The sequence below is a fragment of the Notolepis coatsorum genome (genome assembly GCF_963971535.1).
Source record: "Notolepis coatsorum genome assembly, chromosome: 3".
NCBI classification, from domain to species: Eukaryota; Metazoa; Chordata; class Actinopteri; order Aulopiformes; family Paralepididae; genus Notolepis; species Notolepis coatsorum.
In genome coordinates, this window is record NC_140167.1 from 72,296,548 (window position 1) to 72,323,784 (window position 27,237).

General features: G+C 46.5%; 1 protein-coding gene across 1 annotated transcript in view; it reads right to left on the reverse strand.

Annotated features, from left to right (window-relative positions):
* The window catches only part of eps15l1a (epidermal growth factor receptor pathway substrate 15-like 1a), a gene marked incomplete at both ends in the record, with an annotated part of 148,269 nt that overhangs the window by 119,118 nt on the left and 1,914 nt on the right, over window positions 1-27,237 (reverse strand). Inside the window, 4 exons of the mRNA XM_084309500.1 lie at window positions 214-309; window positions 3,246-3,293; window positions 25,574-25,663; window positions 25,872-25,913. Of these exons, the coding sequence (XP_084165626.1) occupies window positions 214-309; window positions 3,246-3,293; window positions 25,574-25,663; window positions 25,872-25,913 (276 nt within the window). The remainder of the gene's footprint in view (window positions 1-213; window positions 310-3,245; window positions 3,294-25,573; window positions 25,664-25,871; window positions 25,914-27,237) is intronic.

The window sequence follows — 27,237 nt, forward strand, 5'->3', positions numbered from 1 at the left end:
CTTAAAGACCTAGACACCATCACCAGTTGTAGGTTGTCTGAAGTGCAATGTTACTATGAAAATTCACTAATGCAGGATTTGAAAAAAATATATAGAAAAATTGTTCATGGGGGGGTGGGAAGGGGGGAACGCACACCCCCCGCACCCGCCCCCCGAGTCATTCCCCCAAAGTATATTTCATTTCTGCGGGAATCACTGAACTGTACTACTCACAAAATTGGGATGTGGAACGGTGATGTTGAGGCTGGAGAGGCTGACTTCCTGTCCGCCCTGGGCGCACGCCACCAGCCGCAGAGCTACGTAGAACCCCTGGGCACGGACAGACAAGAACAATACACCATGTAGACACTCTCTCTCTACGGGTCCCTCTTGCTGGGCAAGTTCACATGCATGCAGTGCCGTGCACCATTACACACACACACATACACACATACATACTGTACATACATACTGTACATACATACATACATTAGGGATGGGTACCTTTCACATTTGAACCAATACCGGTACCGGTACCTGTGAATCGATACCAGTACCCAACGGTACCTTTTTTCGGTACTTTAGTCTCAAGAAATTTAATTTACAGTCAGTCGTGAAAAAAAAATCCAAACTTCAAATAACTACAATTTCGACAGTTTTCGGCTTGCCATTGCTCCGACTGCTTTGTTGTTGAATCAAGTCAAATCCTAGGTAAGCATATATTGTGCGTGTGAACGTTGACATGAAAAGAAAAAAGTAAAAAAAAAAATAATAAATAAAAAAAAAAAGTTAAATTTTTTTTTTTTTTTTTTGGTATCTCACTTGATTCGATACTCGGTAGTACCGACGTGTTTCGGTTCGGTACCTCAAAAGTACCGAATTCGGTACCCATCCCTAACATACATACATACATACATACATACATACATACATACATACATACATACATACATACATACATACATACATACATATATACATAGACACACACACCAAGGGCGAGTTCAATTAAAATGTGAAAATCATATGCTATGAAGATTGGTATATCCTGTCTATTGAATATGTATAATATATACACACATACATATTCAGAATGAATGCACTATCATGAGTTTGTTAATTGAGTACCTCAGACAAAGAACCATATAAGTCCATGTGACGTTTTCAGAGGAACAATGGACCTCATTCACTAACATTCTCATGAATAACCTCGTAAGAAGTTTGTAAGAGGAAACCTACGATAGTCCTCCCCGGATTCCTGAACGCGTGGAGAGGTGCTCATAAATTGCAGAAATGATCGCAACTGAATGAAGAACGTCACTCATTCTTAAACTGAAAGTGCGTTCTCGTACACCTGAATTTGCATACAGAAACGCCCCACCAGCTCCTTTTAATACATCCACCGCTGTTCACGTTGTACAGCGTTATTGCCCGCCATGCGTTCTGCCAAACCACGCTGTACAGCGATATTGAGATCATATTAAATTTTTTCACCATGGCATTCATAATTCAGCCACCCAGCCTCTGGTGATACAGTGGGACTCTGCACAATATTGCAATGCCTCATTTTCAGCCCAATTGTCTATTCATTTCACCGCAAACCGATCTGATCAATATATCACCCATACTACATAAAGCATTTACTGACGATCACGGAATTATAAACGACCCCCCCCCCTTTCCTCCGCGCATGATGACGCATAACATATAGGATCATATACAGTTGAATTTTTAATATAGCGTGTATCGGGAATAAACGGCAATCGATAATCTATATATGCGTTTAGGCCTATAACTCACGTCCTAGGAATTACTGCAGAAAACGATAAAAACATACTTATATTCTAGAAGGTATTTTTGTATGAATGTTTGAATGAAAAAGTATAACGTTCCTACATCCTGAACGATAGATAATCGATGTTGAATGGGCCATAGTAATGTCAATTTAGCCATACAATTTAAAAAGTTATAGCCCTGCAAAGAAGGTGAACATCTCCATAGGCTTAGAGTGGTAGCAGACTGGCTATATTGATGGATATAAGTCATGGCAGGGAATGTATTAAGGGCTGAAGGACCGTGTGCAAAGAGATTCAAAAGCTCCTTATACCGGAAGGGAAAGGCTCAGCATTGCATCTGTGCTGTGCTGACCCCCGTATTCAACAGGTAGTGCCAAAGCGATTTGCGACTGATCAAATCTGATTCGATTAGATTAGATTCAAATTAAGGCTGTCAATCGATTAAAATATTTAATCTGATTAATCGCATGATTGTCCATAGTTAACTCACGATTAATAACAAATTAATCGCATATTTTTTATCTACCTTAAACTGATATTTTTCAAGTTTTAATACTCTTATCAACATGAATCGACAAATGCTTGCTTTATGCAAAAAATTCATGTTTATTTATTGCCACAGTGAGAAATAGTGTCCAGAATCTTCAAGTAACTGAGATGTGCAAACTGCATTGTGTAAAATAGTGGCGTTAAAATAATTTTGCATTAACGCATTAAAACGTGTTAACTTTGACAGCCTTAATTCAAATGTATTGTCATTATACAACACAAGTGCAATACAACGTATGTAACGTACGTTAGTGCGCCGTTGCTAATAAACTATAGATTTATAATATATATTTTGTGTGCTGAGAGCAGAATGTTGATGTGTCCATTCTATTCCACTATAGTTATATATAATATAGTTCTTATTTATTTATGTATGTATTTATTCACTGTCATTTGCAGTGTTTGTAGAGCTTTTATTTATTTTCACTATAAATGTAAAACGTATTGTTTAATGATACAAATATTGTCGTATTTATTATTATTATAATTATTTAATTCCGAGGATGTCTGTAGAATCCACGTGAACACAATCACCAAATTATTTTTCCTAAATTAAGACCAGTCTGTCCCACTTACGATTCCCTTTCCGCCTTCGTAAATCCTGCTCTTAGCTACGAGCGAATCCCAGAGAAGGAACCGTGAATGCCAAAATCGGCCCGAAAAGCTCGTAAGTGGAGTTACGATGAAATTAGCTGGTAACCTTTCTCGTAAGTCCATTGATGAATGAGGACCAATTTTTTCAAACTATATTATCTAAAGATGGTAAGTTGTCACTAACACAAAAGCAACTATCAGCTCATGGCTATGTCAGTAGAAATGATGGTATTCAATAAAGTAATGTATTGTCAGACGACCATGACAAAAGACACTGCATGACAGTGGTCATTGTGTGGTCATTGTGTAACCACTTGATCTCTTTACCTGTTTGTCCAAGAAGCCCTTTCCATCTGGGTCAGCCAAATCCCAGATCTGACAACAGAAATACAAACAACAACAACAGGAATAACAGCAGTCAAACACAGAGGTCTCGACCAATCAGTGTAGAGGTAGTTGAGGGGATGGCTATGCTTCCAACCTAGGCTCAAGTAAGACTTCCTAAATGCCTTCCGCAGTGCTGGGACTGCAACCGATAAAGACAAAAGGCTGCTAGGCCGCTACTATGAGTTACCGGTACTTTGACATACTGTGGGGTAGGTATACAGAATATGAAGGTATACCATCATGGCCGGTGGCCAGAAATCCCAAGGTGGAGAGGACTTGAATGTGCACGGGGATGGCATTTGTGCGTTTTGTTCCACGCTCCAATTTGGGTCCCAAATTGCGGTACAAATCAAGGAGAATGTGTCTCGGGTAGTGGACTCTACTTATGTTCTCTCTGCAAACAGACTGCCCTAAAGTGCCCTATCTCTGAAAACACGCTCCCCACGGAGCGCACCCTGTGACAAGTCTTCCGATAACCCAAGATAAACAATGCTGCATTCATTTAGAAAGACCTATTCCAAATGCTGTATATAGGGTTTGACAATAATTACACTCATGTCTCTATTTTACAATTAACTCTTTGTGTGCCAAAAACGACTATACTCGTGTTTCATCGCCAACGCTTGAGCGTTTTTGGATCCTTTGATTGTTTTCCTTTGATCCCCATTCTAAACACTCGCTTGGAGATCCCTGGGTCTCCTTGGCACAGCTGCCTACGTTGGAATTGCAATGACGATCGAATCCCGCCAGGTGGCAGTATTGTATTGTCTTCCAGTACTGAGTTACCTCCGGCTGCTTCCGCCTTGGACTGTGGATCAGGACATAGCAATCGGCCGGAGATTTGGTGCCTCAGAACTATTCTTTCCCGTATGGTAGCCATGCCCAATATACACGAGTAATGGCGATCGCCATGGGACGACTGGGATTTATAAATTTTGAAGTACCTTCTGACTGAGGTAAGGTCTATCTTAGGTAACCTGCTGGTATTTTTTTTTACCTAAAACATGCTTCTGTACCGATCACAGTGTCGTATCTTACCGTACCTAAAACATGCTCTTGGTAACGATCGCAGTTTCGAGTTAAAACGTCGAGTTAAAAAGTCTAACACGGGGGGGGGCAGGTGGCGCACGGAGATTACGTCCGTCACCAACACCGGGAGACACTAGGATTCGCCTGTTCGAATCCAGCTCCCGGCGTTGCTATCAGCTTGGCTGGCCCCTCACACTGATACAATTGGCTGTATCAGAGGGTGGGAAAGCTGAAGGGTGGGTCCTGGGCGTTGTGGACAGCGACCCCTACAGTTCGGTCGGGCGCCTGCTCAGCGAGGGCTGGAACTGAGGAGAGATAGTGTGGCCTCCCACACGCTACACTCTCCCCGGTGAGAGCCTGCGCGGCCAGGTTGGCCTGCCCCAGGCTGCACATGCGTCGGAGGAAAGCATGTGACAGTCTCCGGTCTCCCGGACCAACAGTAGGGGAAAGTACGCAACAACCAGGAAGGGTGGGATGGGGAGAGAAAATCGGGAAAAAGGAGGGGAAGAAAGATAAAAAAAAAAATTAAAAAAAAAATCTAACACAGGCATTCTCAAAGTCCGGTCTAAATTATCTAATCTAATCTTAGAAATTAAGTAAAGTGAATAGTACTGGGTGTTAAGCATAACAGTATCTTTTTTTTTTATCTACTTTTTTCTCCCATTTTCTATTTTTCTCCCATCCCAATTTTGTATCGTCCAATTCTACCCTCCCCTGTCTCGAACGCTGTTAGGCCATGCCTCCCACAAGCCGGCTGCAATGTGGACGAAGCCTTACATCACGTGTCCCCTCCGGTACTCGAGGAAGCAGCCGTCGCATCTTTTCACCTGCACAGCGTGATCTCTCAGCGGCGAGGAGTAACGCGTGGGAGGCTCACGCTGCCCCCGTCGCTTCCTGATTCTGCTGCGCAGGCGCACCAACCGACCTGTAGGAGTCACTGTCCACAACGTCCGATCCCAACCCATCAGCTTCCCACCTAATACTGCCAATTGTATTAGTATGAACGACCATCCAAGCTGATAGCAATGTGGAGAGCTGGGCTCGAACCCATCGTCTCCTGCATTGGTGGCGAGCGCCTTGCCCACTACACCACCTAGCCGCCCAAGCATAACAGTATCTAAGTACATTTACTTCTGACCATTATAGTCAAAGTATTTTCCTATGAACTGAAACTCATAAGATCACATAAGGCTAGCATTGGCGTTCAGTTACATATGAAGCACGATAGCTAATTAGCAGCTGCAAATAGCTGAAAAAACGAATGTCAATGATGTTATCAGACGTTGATATCAGGAGCTATCTGTAGCTACTGCTAGATAACGTTAGACAACGCCTCATGTATTAAACTAAAGTGAATAGTTAACTGGGCCATTTTGTTTAAACAGTAATGTTAGCCAATGGAACGATAGCCAGTTAGCGAACGCTAGCCAACAGCTGCGAAAACGAATGGCAATGATGATATCAGACATTGATATCAGGAGCTATCAGTAGCTAGCCAGCTAGATAACGTTAGACAACACCTCATGTATTAAACTAAAGTAAATAGTTTACTGGGCCATTTGGTTTAAACAGTAACGTTAGCTAGGTAGCTAACATTAGCCACGGGAACAACGATAGCTAGTTAGCCAACGCTAGCCAACAGCTGCGAAAACGAATGCCAAAATGATGATATCAGACGTTGATATCAGGAGCTATCAGTAGCTAGCCAACTAGATAACATTAGACAACGCCTCATGTATTAAACTAAAGTGAATAGTTTACTGGGCCATTTTGTTTAATGCTTCAGTTATGTTGAAAGAGGAGCTCATGCACTCGACTCTTGCCGGAGGGTTTGTTGACATGACGCGGGTCTGTGAGGGGAAGGGGCAAGGCGTGCACTGCAGCAGCAGTGTGTGTGTGCTTGAGAGAAGACAGCGAGCGAGAACTCCGCTAATTTTTTTCGTGCATGTCATCGCAATCTGCGAAAATAAAGCATTATCGGAATTCACCAATCTCATATTTATACTGAATATCAGCCGATACCGATCGCTGGCCGATCGATCGGGGCATCCCTACCTGCTACTCTAATCTTTAGGCCAACGCTGCCCCCTCATCACCATGCATAATCATACATATATAGCTGCCACAGTTCAATCCCAAAATTCAATGCATCAGATGGTAAACTCTTAAATATTGACCACTAGGGCTGTTCGATATGACGAGATATATCATGCATCAATCTGCTTCCATGGACCATTGGAGGAGGACCCAATATTTAGCCTTCAGTTGTACAGTACCTTGTGTTTTTATTTACTTTCACTTTTAAAAGCTTGTCAGTCATCTGTTTTCACTCGACTCAAGCCGTGTTTTCTGTGTGTTGAGTATGTGTGTGGGTGTGTGTGTGTGGTTATTTTGTATAGACAAATGTTTTATTGAATTTACAGAAAACATACTATATTGTGATATATATCATTATTGAGATGTGAAATTTCCCATATAGTGATAGAAGGTTTTGTCCATATCACACAGCCCTATTGACCACTGATTAAATAATGTTCATACTTTTAGATAAAAGTAAATGCCAATGTGACGGAACCAACTTAATCAGCAACAAAGACTACAAAAACCTAGGGGTCCGCAAGGACGACTTCAAGCTGGAAATGGTAACAACAGATGAGGTACTCAATAAACTGAGCGCCCTCCAACCTAACAAGGCCACTGGCCATGACAACATCCCCTCCAAATTCCTCAGAGACTCAGCAGCCGCCATCACCCCAATCATCACACACATAATAAACCTCTCCATAAAACAGGGACACGTCCCCAAGGACTTCAAAATTGCGAGGGTGACCCCTCTGCACAAAAAGGGCAGCAAATTAGACCCAGGCAACTACCGCCCTGTTTCTATTCTCACCTCCATCTCGAAAGTCATGGAAAAAATAGTCTACGAACAGGTCGAAAAGTACCTAGCGGAAAAAAATCTAATCTACGAATTCCAATCTGGCTTCAGAACATCCCACTCCACTGACACATGCCTTCTCTATTTGAATGACCACATCAAACAAGAGGTGGACGCAGGCAAATACTGCGGCATGGTCATGCTGGACCTACAAAAGGCCTTTGACACGGTCAATCACTCCATTCTGATTGACAAGCTAAAAGCAATTGGTTTTGATAGTCTATCAGTGAGCTGGATGCAATCCTACCGAGAGGGGAGGGAACAGATGGTGGAGGTAAACGGTACCCTATCCCCCCACCTCACAGTGAGCTGTGGTGTTCCACAAGGAAGCATACTAGGACCGCTACTGTTCCTAATTTATGCAAATTACATGTCGTCAGCTTGTGACTGCAACTTGTTCCTGTTTGCGGACGACTCAGCCCTGCTGGTCTCTGACAAGAACAAGTTACAGGTTGAAAAAACCCTCAACTCGGAACTAGGCAGAATCTGCATATGGCTCGCTGATAACAAACTATCATTACACATGGGCAAAACAGAGTCCATTCTCTTCGGTTCAAATAACAAACTCAGCAAGACCGACGGCTTCTCAGTTACAGTGGGTGACAATATTGTCACAAGGAAAGATGAAATTACCTACCTGGGTTCCATCCTAGAGGCTAATCTCTCCTGTGACAAAATGGCATCCAATGTAATAAAAAAAGTCAACCAACGAACTCGATTCTTGTACCGGATCTCCTCTCTGGTAAACAAGAATACCCTGAAGACTCTGGCAGGAGCACTCATTCAGGGGTACTACGACTATGCTTGCACCTCATGGTACCAAAGCACCTCAAAGGCGCTAAAAACAAAATTACAAACATCTCAAAACAAACTGGTCAGACTACTGCTTGACCTTACTCCTAGAACCCACCTCACCCCTGCCCACTTTGACAACCTAGGATGGCTTAGAGTAGACGACAGAGTACAGCAACTTGCAATGGGCCTGGTCTACAAGATACACTACACGACCAAGGTACCCATGTACATGGCAAAATACTTCCCAAAGGTCAGTGAATACCACGATCACAACACCAGAGGGAGCTCCACAAATCATGTTAAACCCAGATTCGGCTCAAATAAGGGACTAAACACGTTTCGCAATTATGCCACATCAATGTGGAACGCCCTACCCAAAGCTGTAAAGGAATGTGGATCACTACCCACTTTCAAAACCTCTCTCAAGGGACACCTACGGGAGACTGCAATTCAACACTGGCCCCTGTAAATATCCTAACCCAACCCCCTCCAATGTACAGTCATTTACCTAGTATGGTTTTGTCAATAGTCCAATGTACAATTTTGTTTGTTTGTACAGTGTCTCCTCCCCCCCCCCCCCTCAATGTACAGTTTTGCTTGTTTATACAGTGTGCCCCCCCCCCCCCCCCCCCCAACCACCTCCAATGTAAATTACCCAGTATGGTTGTCAATATCCCAATGTACCCAACCCCCCCCACCCAACCTCCTCCAATGTACAGTTTCTACGTCAAATGTATATACTCCCTTTTCTTGACTCCTTCTGTATCACAAACAGTACTGTATTTGCAAATCTGGTATGTCATAAATGTATAGATGTAGCAGTACTGACTATCTGTATGTCATGTATGTCATATATGTCCTGATGAATTGAAAATGGGGGACCCTGATGTAAACAAGACGAAAGTCTTTCTCTGGTCTGCATCCCCTTAACAATTGTGTGTATTGAGCTGTACTGTATTGTACCCATTCTGCAATCTGTTAATAAAGTTTTCAATCAATCAATCAATCAGTCATGCAGTATGATGTCATCCTACTGCTTCCCTGTCCTCTGGGGGGCGTCTGCCTGTGTGTGTGTGTGTGTGTGTGTGTGTGTGTGTGTGTGTGTGTGTGTGTGTGTGTGTGTGTGTGTGTGTGTGTGTGTGTGTGTGTGTGTGTGTGTGTGTGTGTGTGTGTGTGTGTGTGTGTGTGTGTGTGTGTGTGTGTGTGTGTGTGTGTGTGTGTGTGTGTGTGTGTGTGTGTGTGTGTGTGTGTGTGTGTGTGTGTTTTTATGGCTGTGTCTGTATCTGTATCTGTCTGTCTGTCGGTCTGTCTGTGTATGTGTATCTGTATCTGTGTGTGTGTGGGGGCATCTGCCTGTGTGTGTGTGTGTGTGTGTGTGTGTGTGTGTGTGTGTGTGTGTGTGTGTGTGTGTGTGTGTGTGTGTGTGTGTGTGTGTGTGTGTGTGTGTGTGTGTGTGTGTGTGTGTGTGTGTGTGTGTGTGTGTGTGTGTGTGTGTGTGTGTGTGTGTGTGTGTTTTTAAACGGTAAGGCTAATATATTATGTTTCACAGAAACAAAACTTGACTCATCTGTTCAGGATCCAGAGATAGAAATCGAGGACTATTCAATCGTCAGGAGGGATAGATACCAAATTCAGCAACGTACTGACCTTAACCATGACGAGATTGAAACTGTATGGATTGAAATCTTATTTGAAAGGGCAAAATCAGTACTAATAGGCACAATCTATAGACCGCCAGAACACAGTGGCTTCTATGACTCACTTGATGGGTGTTTAGCTGGGGTGGAGGGCGTAGAAAAAATCCTTATTGGGGACTGGAACACGGACATGCTACGTAAAGCAGCACCCGTCTTCAAGGCCTTCAGTAGGCTTTGTGATCTGCACGGCCTCAGCCAGCTAATCAACCAACCCACAAGGGTATGTGAATCAACTCAGACTACCATTGACCTCACCCTGACCTCTGACAAGTCCATGATCTCCAATAAAGGGGTTATAGCATGCAGGTTAAGTGATCATTATATGATATTCTGTACCCGCAAAAAGCTAAAGCAAAAGGCTGGCTGTCACAAAACAGTCACATCTAGAGACCTCAAAACCTACTCTAGCGAGGCCTTTAACCTTGAACTGGAGAGCCTGGACTGGTCAGATGAACTCAATGGTACACTGGTTGAAGAAACCTGGCTTGGCTTCAAAACCAAATTCTCAACAATACTAAACAACATGGCCCCCCTAAGAACCACCAGGGTAAAAAATCGTGCTGAGCCGTGGATGCACACTGAAATACTGACCGCTATGAAAGCCAGAGACAAAAAATGCTCTGAGTTTCGTAAAAGTCAGTCAAAGCTTACCAAAAGCACGAACAGTGAACTCCAAGCCCACGTGACTGAACTCAAACTAGAAAGAAACAGACTAAGAAATGACGTAAACTCCATGATAAAAACTGCAAAAAAAATTTCATCAATGACAAAACAGAGGAAAACAAAAATAAACCACGTGAACTTTGGAAATTACTCAATAATCAACTAGGCTGCAGTAAAAAACTTAAAACCAGGTTCTCAAACATAAACATAAAGACGGACAACACGCTCGTCGCTCATCACAGACAAACTGGATGTAGCCAATTACTTAAACACTTTCTTCACAAACATAGCCACAACACTGGTAAACAAACTACCCTCCCACTCAGGGCAGTATGGGGTAGAACACATAGTAGCATACTACAATAACCTAGGCGTCCACAAAGACGATTTCAAACTGGAAATGGTAACTACAGATGAGGTACTCAATAAACTGAGCGCCCTCCAACCGAACAAGGCCACTGGCCATGACAACATCCCCTCCAGATTCCTCAGAGACTCAGCAACCGCCATCACCCCAGTCATCACACACATAATAAACCTCTCCATAAAACAGGGACACGTCCCCAAGGACTTCAAAATAGCGAGAGTAACACCCCTGCACAAAAAGGGCAGCAAATTAGACCCAGGCAACTACCGCCCTGTTTCTATCCTTACATCCATCTCGAAAGTCATGGAAAAAATAGTATACGAACAGGTCGAAAAGTACCTTGCGGATAAAAATCTAATCTACGAATTCCAATCTGGCTTCAGAACATCCCACTCCACTGACACATGCCTTCTCTATTTGAACGACCACATCAAGCAAGAGGTGGACGCGGGCAAATACTGCGGCATGGTCATGCTAGACCTACAAAAGGCCTTCGACACTGTCAATCACACCATTCTGATTGACAAGCTAAAAGCAATTGGTGTTGATAGTTTATCAGTGAGCTGGATACAATCCTACCTGGAGGGGAGAGAACAGATGGTGGAGGTAAACGGTACCCTATCTCCCCCCTCACAGTGAACTGTGGTGTTCCACAAGGAAGTATACTAGGACCACTACTGTTCCTAATTTATGCAAATGACATGTCGTCAGCTTGTGACTGCAACTTGTTCCTGTTTGCGGACGACTCAGCCCTGCTGGTCTCTGACAAGAACAAGTTACAGGTTGAAAAAACCCTCAGCTCGGAACTAGGCAAAATCTGCATATGGCTCGCCGACAACAAACTATCATTACACATGTGCAAAACAGAGTCCATTCTCTTCGGTTCAAATAACAAACTCAGCAAGACCGACGGCTTCTCAGTTACAGTGGGTGACAATATTGTCACAAGGAAAGATGAAATTACCTACCTGGGTTCCATCCTAGAGGCTAATCTTTCCTGTGACAAAATGGCATCCAATGTAATAAAAAAAGTCAACCAACGAACTCGATTCTTGTACCGGATCTCCTCTCTGGTAAACAAGAATACCCTGAAGACTCTGGCAGGAGCACTCATTCAAGGGTACTACGACTATGCTTGCACCTCATGGTACCAAAGCACCTCAAAGGCACTAAAAACCATTTGGTTACAAACATCTCAAAACAAACTAGTCAGACTACTGCTTGACCTGAATCCTAGAACCCACCTCACCCCTGCACACTTTGCCAACCTAGGATGGCTTAGAGTAGACGACAGAGTACAGCAACTTGCAATGGGCCTGGTCTACAAGATACACTACACGACCAAGGTACCCATGTACATGTCAAAATACTTCCCAAAGGTCAGTGAATACCACGATCACAACACCAGAGGGAGCTCCACAAATCATGTTAAACCCAGATTCAGCTCAAACAAGGGACTAAACACGTTTCGCAATTATGCCACATCAATGTGGAACGCCCTACCCAAAGCTGTAAAGGAATGTGAATCACTACCCACCTTCAAAAACACTCTCAAAGAACACCTACGGGAGATTGCAATTCGAAACTGGCCCCTACAAATGTCCTAACCCAGTTGTACAATAAAGACCAAGCATGGCTTTGTCAGTATTCCAATGTACAGTGCCCTCCCCCCTACCCAACACCCCCCCCCCCCCCCACCTCCAATGTACAGCCCCACCCAACCCCACCCCACCTACCCAACCTCCTCCAATACAGTTTCTATGTCAAATGTATGTCAGTATTCCAATGTACAGTGTCCCCCCCCCCCCCCCCACCTCCAATGTACAGCCCCACCCCACCTACCCAACCTCCTCCAATGCACAGTTTCTATGTCAAATGTATATACACTCTTGTTCTGGATTTTTTTAGTATCACAAACAGTACTGTATTTGAAAATCTGGTATGTCATAAATGTATAGATGTAGCAGTACTGTCTATCTGTATGTCGTGTGTGTCATATGATGAATTGAAAATGGGGGACCCTGATGGAAAGAAGACGAAAGTCTTTCTCAGGTCTGCATCCTCTTAACAATTGTATGTATTGAGCTGTACTGTACTGTACCCATTCTGCAATCTGTTAATAAACCTTTCAATCAATCAATCAAAGTCTGTGTGTATGTGTATCTGTATCTGTGTGTGGGGGCATCTGCCTGTGTGTGGGTGTGTGTGTGTGTGTGTGTGTGTGTGTGTGTGTGTGTGTGTGTGTGTGTGTGTGTGTGTGTGTGTGTGTGTGTGTGTGTGTGTGTGTGTGTGTCTGTGTGTCTGTGTGTCTGTGTGTCTGTGTGTCTCAGTTCATATTACTGTCTTTGATAATGGAGCTTCACCATTTCCTGTTGGCAGCATTTGTTGCTTTGCCACTCCCTTCATTAGCCCCTAGACAGACAATAGGATTAGGAGGACCGTGTATCCTTTCCTTGTGTGCTCACTGCCTCCTCCTAGAGCCTTCTGTCTATATTAATATTGAGCTGTATTGTGAGTAATTTGGGGCGAGGCACATGGGTGTGATCAAGTCGGAACCAGAGTCATGGTGGACACTGGACACTGTAGTGAATTTTCAATGGAGGAAAAAAGATAACACTTTAGTTTAGTGTAGACAAGCTCTTGGTCTGTTTACAATACATTAGTTAAGTGTAGACAAGCTCCTGGTCTGTTTACAACACATTAGTTAAGTGTAGACAAGCTCTTGGTCTGTTTACAATACATTAGTTAAGTGTAGACAAGCTCCTGGTCTGTTTACAACACATTAGTTAAGTGTAGACAAGCTCTTGGTCTGTTTACAACACATTAGTTAGCATTGGATGACAAATATCAATGCACCATTCTTGTTTCATAACCTTTTACTGTTAATGAAAAGTGTTGTGAAGGATCAGATTAAACCGAATATATATATTTATTTATGGATATATATTTAATAGTATTTGTATATCGTTTGATATCCCTTGTATATTCTTTGTACATATACACTGAATATCCCTTTAGTCTACTACAGCCCATAATAGTTCATTCTCTCATTGGACAAGAACCTGGCGCCAGCAGACAGGCCCCTTGAGTCAAGTTCAATAGTGCCGACGAACATGTCCCAACTAGCCCCGGTTCCGCGTAGGAATACGGCTACCGAAATACGAATGGTACTATTTGTTCACAGTGCATATAAATATGGCGCAAGTAAAGTAGAACTTTCTTTTAGTCCATTAGTCCTTTACCCTCCAACCTAGTAACAGACGTGAAGCCTCACCCACGACCCACGTGTGGTGCAGTATGGCCTATTTGGCCCCAGAATAGGCATTGAGACCTCGTGTAAATTCATAGCTGAATTGTCATAGTTTGGCACTGTACCGTCGAGTGGGACGTATTTCTATTAAGTTAATAATAGTCTATTATGTATGGTGCATCGTTCGGTTAGAGTTCTAAAGTGAGCAGCACCCCCATCGTTTCCTCGCGTTATCTAGAGTCTTAACCAGGCTGGGCAGACCACGCGTGGTGCTTTCATCCGAGGAGTTCTGGGCGAGGACGAGTGGACCTGCACATTGGATTACCTACCCGGACGACTGCTGAGCCTATACGGCATGGAATATCTATTTGCTTTGGGTGCTTTGATTTGTGGAGCGGATAACAGCCAACGCCGGTGAGTGTTGGAATTACCCCCGAGAGGAGCCCAGGTGAGACGGCGCTCAACCCAGACCGAGGCCGCCTCGCTTCTCCTTCGTTGTGGACCTACAGCCTACAGCTACCGTCTACAAGAGGGCCCAAGTGTATTCATCTGTGGATCAAGATCCTGCGGGCACTGTGTTCTGTACCTGAATTCTCCCCAGGAATCGTTGGCCAGATGGGATCCAGCTGACGGCTCTCCAAACCCCCCCCCCCCCCTACTGACTTACAACCAGCAGGACCCCTTTAGTATCCCGCTATAATCCTTAAGTACCATCGCTATTATGTTCCCTAAAGAACCAGGTTGTATACTTGCTTCCTGCGTAACCAGAGATTGGACATTCAGTGTTGATTTGCCTACGAATACTCATTTGCCTTACAAGTGCATTCAAATCATAAATGTAATTAAGTGAATGTTGTATATACCTTTTGCTATATTAAACCTTCGACTGTTATATTTGTGTGGACCTGATTTCATATGTGGGAAAGTGTTCATCATACTTAGATATCGTGTACTGTATGGCCAGAAGTTAAAGTACATCAAGCGGTAGTGGTTTAATGATACCATACTTATCAATACAGTCAGGGAATTGTACCCCTCAGTTACAATTGGTCCTTCGAGCCGGAGGGTAACTAGTGTAATATTAATATAGTGTTATTAATATTGAAATGGCCTATGATGAACACTCCACGAAACGGTCCTCCTAACGTAGAACGCCCGCGGCGCAGACGACAGACACCTCAGTACTTAGAGGATTACGCTGTCACTCAACTACCTAGCCTTCTACAGACGGTAAACGCGGTAAAAGTAGAAAGTAAAATTATGTCTGACCTTAACGACCAGGTTACCCCGACCACAGAGGCCCTAGTGGGTTCTAATGTAACTGACCAAGCTCACGGTGGGGACCAGGAGGGAACAGACATGCCTTTACCCCCCGCCAATACCGAAGAAGTAGTCCCCGACCAGCTCCGGGAGGAAGACAACCCTCCAGAGGTGGAACCCTGCACGGAACAAGATGAGGAGAGCGCCGAGGAGATAGAGCTCCAGGACTCCCCAACGAGTACAGCCAGGAGCGGCTCACCTCTACAAGCGTCTTCCCCCAGCGAGGCGGAGAGGATGCTGTCACAGGCGTTCCTCGTCAGCCTGACAGCCTCTACCGAACGCGATCGACTCCAGGGTGAACGCGATCGACTTCAGGGTGAACGCGATCGACTCCAAACACAGCAACGGAGCGAAGAAGAGCACATACGCCTGGAGATGAGACGCCTTCAGACGGAAGAGAATATGGCAAGAGACCGGTCCGACACCCAGCGCGCCGCTGACGGTGCCCAAAGAGAAGCAGAGCGCGACATCGCTCTCATCCAGCGCGAAGCCGAGCGCGACAGACTACAGGGCGAGCGCGACAGACTACAAGCGCAGCTAATGGAGCAGCTGATCACCAAGGCAACACCCTCTCCCTCCGCCAGGGGTTCAAGGGCCTCGTCGAGACAACAGTCAAGGGCAGCATCCCCTAACCGACCAAGCGACCCTGAACTTGACCACCAGAGAGAGCCTATACCCCCCGCAGACCCCCTTCCCCGACCGGTCCAAGCGAGACCCAGCTACAAGGAAGGAGCAGCATACACTGCGGAGAGGCTAAATAAACGACTACAGGATCTAGAGGACCTGACAGAAGAAGAAGAGGGAGAGGAGGAGAACCAAGCCCGACGACAGCACAGTACTCCACCGGACCAGGAGGTCCAGTACAGCCCAGGCTATACCCCCGCGGCGCTGCGCTACAGACCCCCGACTCTATTCACGGGTGAGCATGACGCACGACCAGCCCCGAGGAACAGCACCTGGACCAGCGGGCCATGGTACCCTGCCGGTACCAGCCCACAGAGAGGCGCAAGAGGAGACTCGCCTAGGAGGCCTCTCTCCCAACGCTCACCGATGTGCCAGCCATCCACGGCGTCATACATTGGCACACCGACGTTTCCAGACTTCACCCATGAGAATCGAGCACAGTACACGGAGCTCTGGATGTGCTTAGAGACAATGATGGTGGATGTCGTTGACGAACGCCACAAGTATGCAATATTACTGAAGCACCTGAAAGTACCCCGAGCGCACAATATAGCGCTAGCCTATGCCACCTCTACGACCCCATACACCGCGGCTCTAGCAGCGCTGGACCAGAGATATGGACGTATATGGGATTACGTAATCCAAGAGATAAGACATATTGACCGCCTACCCCCAGCAACAGACAATCGCTCACTAGACGACCTGTCTATAAAAGTGCAGTCCCTGGTAGGGATGCTGGGAGCGCAACGAGAAAAGGGTATGCACGAGCTATACGCCAACTCTAACGTCGAGAGGATTTTAGAGAAGCTGCCGCCCGCCAGACAAGAGCGATTTAGGCGGCAAAGAGACCACCGTGATCCTAACGGTCCCGAACCATCCCTCCTCGATTTAGCCGACTTCCTGACGAGAGAAGTCAGCAGCCTACGCTTGGATACATTCGTGCGGAGCACACCAAGCTCCAGAGAGGGACCTAGGAGAGTAAACGATGGAAGAAGATCAGTGACTGTCATGCACCAATCAGAATCAGTACCGAGCAGTAAGAACCACAGTACCCCCTCGAGAAAAGAGAAGTGGAAGATGGTGTGCCCGTACTGCGAGAAGGAACACTGGCTGTCACAATGTGACCTGTTCAAGAAGATGAATGCAGAAGAAGTGAGTCAATGGATAAAGTCCAACAGGCGCTGTTACCGATGTGCGCGCAGTCACATGGCAGCCGAGTGCCGCCTAAAGAAGAGGTGCAGTCGGTGTGACGGAGCCCACCTAGATGTCCTACACGACAGTAACAGAAGAAAGCCTGCACCTGCACCATCGAGCAGCACAAAGGCAAGTGTCATGTACATTGACCCCGCCAGCAGCAGCGGCGCCCAGGTGCTCTTAAAGGTAGTCCGTGTAACATTGAGCCACCAAGATAAAGTCATGGACACTTACGCCGTCCTTGATGACGGGTCAGAGAAGACCCTTCTCCTCGCATCCGCTGCGGCCCAGCTGGGACTGCGGGGGAGCGAGAACCAGATGACGATTCGGACAATAAGAAGAGATTTAAAGACGATAAAAGGCGAGAATGTCTCCTTCACTATCGCAGCAAGCGGGCAGCCAGAGAGACGGTATAGGATTACAAATGCTTTCACCAGCCAAGAAATAGGACTATCACAGTACACCTACCCCATCGCCAAACTGATGGATAAATATGTGCACCTGCGTCAACTACCTATCCCGCTCATAGACGGCGCCACCCCGACCCTGCTGATAGGCTCCGACCATGCAGACCTCATAGTCCCGATAGACCGGGTCCATACAGGACCCAGAGGCTGTCCTGCAGCAGTCGAGACCCGCCTAGGATGGACATTACAAGGCCCCCTCGCTAAATCTCTCAACCGAACAGCAGCCACTAGCTGCCTCCACTCCAGAGTGACAGAAGAAGACACCACTCTCCTGCAGCATGTCGAGAGGCTATGGACACTAGAGACAATGCCCTTTAAGAAAGAAAAGAAAGACATTCGTTCTAAAGAAGACATTTACGCCATAAACCTCCTCGAGCAAGGGACAAAGAGAGTCACAGTCAGCGGAGTGATGAGATACGCAACTCCACTCCTGAGGCGAGAGGGAATGCCCACCTTTCACGCCACGAAAGAAGCTACGGAGCGGTATCTACTGAACACAGAGCGGCGCCTAGCCAAAGACCCCGCTCAAGAGAGTGTGTACCGCGCTGAGATTGAGAAGCTAATCACAGCGAGACACGTAATGAAGATTGACATTAAAGAGGCCGATCAGACGACCGAATCATGGTACGTGCCGCACCACAAGGTCCACCACAACGGCAAGGATCGCATTGTGTTTAACTGCAGCTACCAGATCGGATCCCAGAATCTGAATAAAGAGCTCTTGCCCGGCCCCACACTCGGCCCCTCTCTACTAGGCGTGCTACTACGCTTCCGCCAGGACAAGGTGGCTATCAGCGGGGATATCAAAGGGATGTTCCTGCAGGTGAGACTAGTGGAGGAGGATAAGCCCCTACTGCGGTTCCTATGGAGAGAGAGGATCGGAGATGAGCACCCAGCCATCTACCAATGGGAAGTCCTCCCCTTCGGAACCACATGCAGCCCGTGCTGTGCTACATTTGCACTGCAGAAACACGTCGCAGAGGACCCAGCAGCAGATGAAGAGGTCCGACACAGTGTGAAGAACAGTTTCTACGTGGACAACTGTTTACAAAGCGTTTCGACCCAAGAAGAAGCCGAGGCTCTCCTACTCAAGCTACGCGCCTCCCTGATCAAAGGCGGCTTTGATCTCAGGCAGTGGGCCAGCAGCGACCCGCAAGTATTGCGCAGCCTCTCCCCCGCGGACAAGGCAGCCAGTAGCGAGACCTGGATGGCGACCATCCCAGGAGAAGCCCAAGAAATGACACTAGGACTAGTCTGGCGCTTCAAAACAGACTCGCTCCACTATAGACACAAACCCCTGACCACGGAGCAGGGAAGGTCGACGGCGATACCGACCACCAGACGGAGTGTGTACAGAACACTCGCCAGACAATATGACCCGTTGGGATGTATTCTACCTTACACCACCAGGGCAAAGATGATTGTACGAGCACTATGGGACAAGGACCAGGGCTGGGACGACCCAATACCCGCACACCTTGCCTCCACATGGAGAGAGTGGGAGACGGAACTCCGCTCACTCCCAGGCGTCAACATACGCCGCAGCTACTTCCCACCCACAGTGAGGCCAGAGACATGCAAGATGGATCTACACGTCTTCAGCGACGCCTCCGAAGTAGCCTATGGATCTGTGGCCTACTTGCATGCCCAAGAGAAGGGAGGAGAGATACACACCGCTTTCATCCTGGCTCGCTCAAGAATAGCCCCACGAAAGCAACAATATATCCCGCGTCTAGAGCTCTGCGCAGCCCTAGCAGGAGCGCATCTAGCCACGTTAATCCAACGTGAACTCACCATCCCGGTGCAAAGAACAATCTTGTGGTCAGACTCTACGACAGTACTCACATGGATCAAGTCTGATTCATGCAGATACAAGGTCTTCGTGGGAGTCAGAGTCACAGAGATTCAAGAGTTAACAGAAGCAGCAAGCTGGCGGTATGTGGACACCAAACACAACCCAGCTGACGTCATCACCCGGGGAATGTCCCTAGATGACCTCACCCGTCACAAAATCTACAGTGACGGACCAGAGTTCCTCAAGCTCCCGGAAGAAGAGTGGCCTACGCCCACCCCACGGGAGGCAAGTAAAGAGGAGGCTGAAAACAAGAAACCTATGTTCTGTGGATTGAGCACAGTCGCCTCCACAGACCCCAACATAGATGATTGCCTCACCCTACAGAGTGCGCAGCTAAAGACATTCCTGTGGCACCACCCAGAGATTCAGCCCACCACTGACATTTCAGCAGCTGACTACGAAGAAGCAGAACTTCTTCTACTACAACGAGCCCAGAGAGACTCGTTCCCCGATGAGCTAGACTGTCTACAGGGAGGAAAGCCCGTCCCATCAGACAGCAGACTGCTCCACCTGGCACCCGAGAGTGACGCCCATAATCTCATCAGAGTGGGTGGTCGTCTGCGGAGAGCCCCCGACCTACCGGATGACGTTAAGTACCCGATAGTCTTGAACAGCCGACACAAGGTCACAGAGCTGATCATAAAGAAATACGACGAGGATGTGCACCACGCAGGAGCAGAGAGAGTCTTCGCGGAGATCAGACGTCGCTATTGGATACTTCAAGGGTGAGAAGCAGTGCGACGCTTCCAGCGAACCTGTCTAGACTGCCGAAAGTGGCGCGCGCAGCCCAGCATACCCCGGATGGCTGACCTACCTCCCTGTCGCCTCCGACTCGGCGACAAGCCCTTTCACTCCACAGGCATGGACTGTTTTGGCCCGTTATATATAAAGAAAGGAAGAGGAACCGAGAAGCGGTGGGGTATTGTATTCAAATGCATGACCACCAGAGCGATACATATCGAACTCCTTCCAACCATGAGCACAGACTCATTCCTTATGGCCTTCCGAAGATTCACATCGCGGAAAGGAAAACCGTCTACATTGTTGTCTGATCACGGGACAAACTTCAAAGGCGGAGAAAGAGAGCTGAGAGAGAGCTTCCAAGCTATGGGCCCAGAACTTAAGACCCACCTCGCTCCATCCCAGATTGACTTCCAGTTTAATCCCCCGAACGCACCCCACTTCGGTGGAACCTGGGAACGAGAAGTACGTTCTATAAAGACAGCCCTGTACGCCGTGCTTGGGGCCCAGACTGTGGCGGAAGAAGTCCTAATGACAGTCCTCACGGAGATCGAGGGAGTATTGAACTCCAAGCCCCTCGGTTACGTCTCAAGTGATGTAGCAGATGTCGACCCAGTCACCCCCAACACACTCTTGATGGGGCGGCTGGACCCCGCGCTACCCCAGACAATGTACAGGCCTGAAGAAGCGAACGGCCGAAGAATGTGGAGGTACAGTCAAGTACTGGCTGACAAGTTTTGGAATAGCTTCCTACTCCACTATCTACCGTCTCTACAGACCCGCCAGAAGTGGGTAAAAGAGAGAGACAATTTGACAGAAGGAACAGTCGTCATGATTATCGACCAGTCACTACCCAGAGCTATGTGGCCGGCTGGCCGCGTAAGCAAAGTGATCACCGGTGCCGATGGCAAGGTCCGAGCAGCTGAAGTGCTCGTCCAAGGGCGGACTTACACACGACCCGTGGCGAGGCTAATAGAACTGCCAAGACTCCCAGACACTATCGATGACGACCATGACCCCACGACTTTGTGAGTTGACTGACCCTTACAGCGGACCTTGAGTGGTAGACAGTGCGGTTAATCTGTCTCTGCTTAGCTAATTAGGTGGGACTAATTAGGGGGCGGCTGTTGTGAAGGATCAGATTAAACCGAATATATATATTTATTTATGGATATATATTTAATAGTATTTGTATATCGTTTGATATCCCTTGTATATTCTTTGTACATATACACTGAATATCCCTTTAGTCTACTACAGCCCATAATAGTTCATTCTCTCATTGGACAAGAACCTGGCGCCAGCAGACAGGCCCCTTGAGTCAAGTTCAATAGTGCCGACGAACATGTCCCAACTAGCCCCGGTTCCGCGTAGGAATACGGCTACCGAAATACGAATGGTACTATTTGTTCACAGTGCATATAAATATGGCGCAAGTAAAGTAGAACTTTCTTTTAGTCCATTAGTCCTTTACCCTCCAACCTAGTAACAGACGTGAAGCCTCACCCACGACCCACGTGTGGTGCAGTATGGCCTATTTGGCCCCAGAATAGGCATTGAGACCTCGTGTAAATTCATAGCTGAATTGTCATAGTTTGGCACTGTACCGTCGAGTGGGACGTATTTCTATTAAGTTAATAATAGTCTATTATGTATGGTGCATCGTTCGGTTAGAGTTCTAAAGTGAGCAGCACCCCCATCGTTTCCTCGCGTTATCTAGAGTCTTAACCAGGCTGGGCAGACCACGCGTGGTGCTTTCATCCGAGGAGTTCTGGGCGAGGACGAGTGGACCTGCACATTGGATTACCTACCCGGACGACTGCTGAGCCTATACGGCATGGAATATCTATTTGCTTTGGGTGCTTTGATTTGTGGAGCGGATAACAGCCAACGCCGGTGAGTGTTGGAATTACCCCCGAGAGGAGCCCAGGTGAGACGGCGCTCAACCCAGACCGAGGCCGCCTCGCTTCTCCTTCGTTGTGGACCTACAGCCTACAGCTACCGTCTACAAGAGGGCCCAAGTGTATTCATCTGTGGATCAAGATCCTGCGGGCACTGTGTTCTGTACCTGAATTCTCCCCAGGAATCGTTGGCCAGATGGGATGCAGCTGACGGCTCTCCAAACCCCACCCCCCCCTACTGACTTACAACCAGCAGGACCCCTTTAGTATCCCGCTATAATCCTTAAGTACCATCGCTATAGTTCCCTAAAGAACCAGGTTGTATACTTGCTTCCTGCGTAACCAGAGATTGGACATTCAGTGTTGATTTGCCTACGAATACTCATTTGCCTTACAAGTGCATTCAAATCATAAATGTAATTAAGTGAATGTTGTATATACCTTTTGCTATATTAAACCTTCGACTGTTATATTTGTGTGGACCTGATTTCATATGTGGGAAAGTGTTCATCATACTTAGATATCGTGTACTGTATGGCCAGAAGTTAAAGTACATCAAGCGGTAGTGGTTTAATGATACCATACTTATCAATACAGTCAGGGAATTGTACCCCTCAGTTACAAAAAGTGTTGACGTTATTTTCTGCTGATTCACTACTGCCATATGCTTCAATTGTATCTGAAGATGTGTCTTAAATACCACATAAAGTTTCATAAACCCATAGAAGTCACAACATGTGACTAAAATGTCAGTTTAACATCTGAAAATCTGCTCTATTATGCCTTAATACGGTGTCTAATAAGGAAGACGAGGAATTCTTCCTCAGATACTTTATTATATCACAATGGCGAAATCAGAAAACAACTGACACCTAGCATGATCCATTCTCCTCTATTCCAGAGATCAAACATCCATGCAAAGGGAAGTGCAAAGGGAAGAAGGTCAGGTGGCTTTGCCACTGGATATGTTCCGTACTCTTGGTATTGGATTTTGGTCTAAGGGGAAATTCTCGGACACTGCCTGGTATTGATTTCATAACTGATTCTAATACCGGTATTACTGCATTCTTTAACCCGTTCCATGATAACACCCACAAGACTCACTAACATCCACAACACCCACAGCACCCACAACACCCACCTTTCCAATGTTAGCATACAGCTAGGCAGGCTGCTCTAACGTTGAACATGGATCCCTCGTATTGTCGTAGTGATACTTGTTCTTTGAAAAGTCTACAGACAGCAGTGTACCTCTGCTGGATCTTGTCGTGTAAGTTAAACAGCTGACTCCCAAGTATTTTCCAAACGGTGTGAGTAGTACTAGTAGGGGCTAGCAGTTAGCATGTTGCTAATAACAGACCAATGTAGCTAACAGAGGGGAGGGGTGAGTTGAGTACTGTGACTGTGAACATTGGAGAGTTAGCTGAGAAGTATGCGTTCAAGAACAGCAGTGTTTTATAATGCGCAAATCAAAATATAGTGTAGCAGCCTGAATATTCTACAAAGTATTCAGAAGTGCTAACTAACTGTTACTTTCCCTGTGTGTGTATAACGTGTGATTAACAGTGTTCCTTTGGATAGCTCGCCCAGTCTAATGACGAGGTGAGGTGCTACTCTTCTCCGGCTTCAGTATGGATCACTAACAATAACATTGAAGACCTTTTTCCCTTTCTGGAGCGGTCCTGGAGTGGGATCAGTGGAGGTTGCCAGCAGGGGGCGGAGTGGCAGTGGTGGCAGGTGGAGCGGAGGAGAGAGGAAAGCAACGAGGAAGAGGGAGTTACCTGGGAGCGAGAGTACCAGGAAGCTCTCTTCGGCAGTGGACTTGACCGTGATCAGTCGCAGTCACAGCGGGCGTGTGCTCAAACGAGCCCCGTTGAAGGAGAACTGTTGAGGAGCCCCGTCGGAACGAGCGACGGGTAATAAGAAGAGAGCCCCGTTGGAACGAGCAACGGGTGATGAGAAGTACTTGCTAGTTGACGGGTTATCCTAGAAGTACCAGCGATAGTGTGTGAGTAAGAGATACAGAACCGAAGGACTAACGTCTAGAGTTAACAGGACTAACATCTATCGTTAGCGGGTTATAGTAGTAAGTGTGCAGTGTTTTAGCATGCTGCTAACGGCTCCGTCTGACTTCAGTAGACTACCGGGCGCGCAGCGCTGAAGACCGGTGGTATAGCCAGCCACGTTAGTAGTACAACCGATATAGCAGGAGGGTGCATCCAGACCCGAAGCTTAGCTGTGTTTAGGGTAGCAACAGTATTAGCTCGCGCGACAGCAGCAAGCAACAGCCAGCAGTGGACGTCTCCCAGACGGTACAGAGGACGCCTCTTCCCACCAGCAGAGGTCGCCATCACAGCACGCTCCTCCAGCTAACCACTGCCTATGCTGTTCGCCCAGCCCGCTGGCTGTGCTCGCGGGATCGCCGACGCCATCTTGTCACCTGGACGAGTGGTGATAAGAGTGGGTCCGCCATCTTGGCTAAGTACTAACGGTACCTCGTGTATCAACAACAACGTCCATTCAAGTGAATGCTAACAACCAGTGTCTAAGGGGTACCCCAAACAATTTAAGCCAGCTTAGTGTAGGTTTTCTTTTGGTAACGTGGGCCCACATTTACTTGGTTTTATTTTGTTATTTGGTTATTTGGTTATTTGAATTCCCAATGTTTCTCTACTTTATGCCTGGGTTCCCCTAGTACAAGCGGGGTGTTATTAATGTATTGAGCACGCGGTGCCTATGGTGGGAATAGCTTCCCCTACATTAACAGTGAGAGCACCCGGTGCCATGTATGAATAAGTGGAAAGTGTTAACTGTAACTGATAACCTGCCCAGGCTTCTATAAAGTAGACCTTATTGGGAGCATTGTCTGTGTGTCTGTTTCTTCCATTTGCTATTCTAACCCCTGGGTAAATATTGTGACTGCATAATTATTTAACCCTTACACCCCATTCACAGAATAGCATTTGAAGGGTCTATACAGGTGGTCAAGGAAGGGTACTGCTTAAAGGGAAGCCCAATAATACTATTGAACTGACAGTCACTGGGTGTGGGAGGGCTGTCGGAGGTACTGGGGGAAGTGAAAGTGTGGGGAGCTACTGCTGACCGCCTTGGAAGGCGAGGGAGACCAGAGTACCAGTCCCCAGGTTAGTCAATCCTGGGCCCCATCCACTCCAGCTGCAAGCCCTCCAGAACGACGTTCTGGGCCAAAGACGGGGATACATATAGGTCCAATTCTATAGTATCCTACTACCCAGTGTCTGTGTACTACTACTCCCACAAGCAGGGATAATCCACCCTTCTACAATAGCTACAGCTGTTTTCACACCTTTCTAACATCAACAACATCCACAACATCCACAACACCCACCTTTCCCAAAGTGACATCAGGGAGTCCAGATTTCTTCAGGAACAATGCAGCTTCTGTGGGCCCCACTCTCCCTGTGTTCCCAGGGTCCACCTTAACAAACACATGTGGGTGAATACACACACACACACACACACACACACACACACACTTCATTAGCTTGTGCACACATGCCCATCACATCCAATTTTAAGTATCTTTAAACTCTCCACTCAAAATAGCCAATATCACGGCTTATAGGCAAAGTTTATGTGATTGTAATAAACAGTTTAGTATCAACTGTTCTCTATAAGAGTCTTACCTGTCTGTAAAATGTCTCATATACAGGGTTCCCACTTGGCAACTATGGGGGAAAGAGAGTGTATTATATTACTAAGGACACAAGTCAGGCACCATCGATACCTCTCCTGGCATGTAAGATCATAAGCTGTGACCACAAATAACCAAATACTGTACAGGAGTCTTCGTTTACTGTGGGCTTCTAACTCTCTGAAGTAACTCCTGTTGGCTCATCCCACCCATGCCTGCTTTTGGCCTTTGAAGGAAAAACAAAGCTGATCATTCAAAAATAAAAGAAATAATAGATGAACCCAACGTTGAGTGACATCATCTCACTGCATGTGCCGTCTCCATTTGCCAAGAACAAGATAAAACATGCACCCCAAGTTATTATCTTGTTATGAAGCCAGCTGAGCTGAGAGCATCTCCGTCAACACAGCAGCACCACATCCTGACATGTGCAAAACTGCTAGTCTTAATAGAAGAAGAACCTGATGAACTAACGTCAACTAGCCTGTACAGCTGGAGACGAGGAGGCTTGACAGCCTCAGCCAGCTCACAAAGGCACCATTCATCAAAGCTCGGGTTAGCGTTAGCTATGGTTAACTTGTGTAGACTAGTGTCTCCAGCCCAAATCAGTACCGTTATCATCATCGCGTTGCTGGTCAACGTCAAGGAAACTATCAAAGAGAAGGAAGAGTCGACTCGTCACGTCACCCGGTGCCATGTGTGGAAACTTTCAGAATGGGATGAACCGTCTCGTCCTCGTTTATTATGACATTCATTTAAACAGGTTATTACCTCGGATGTCAGAATCATCTGCAATTTGTTATACTGTTGACTAGCTAACGTTTGATATGTTGGTTGATGTATATTTGCTCAGATAGCTTGTATGTTTTTAGAATATATATATATATAGCATAGAATACTGGTATTCTGACGTGATGACCCTTCCTTGGTTAATGTTAGCTAAGTTAATTGATTGATTGATTGAACACTTTATTAACAGATTGCAGAATGGGTACAGTACAGTACAGCTCAATACATACAATTGTTAAGGGGATCACTCCATTCTGATTGACAAGCTAAAAGCAATTGGTTTTGATAGTCTATCAGTGAGCTGGATGCAATCCTACCTTGAGGGGAGGGAACAGATGGTGGAGGTAAACGGTACCCTATCCCCCCCCCTCACAGTGAGCTGTGGTGTTCCACAAGGAAGCATACTAGGACCGCTACTGTTCCTAATTTATGCAAATGACATGTCGTCAGCTTGTGACTGCAACTTGTTCCTGTTTGCGGACGACTCAGCCCTGCTGGTCTCTGACAAGAACAAGTTACAGGTTGAAAAAACCCTCAGCTCGGAACTAGGCAGAATCTGCATATGGCTC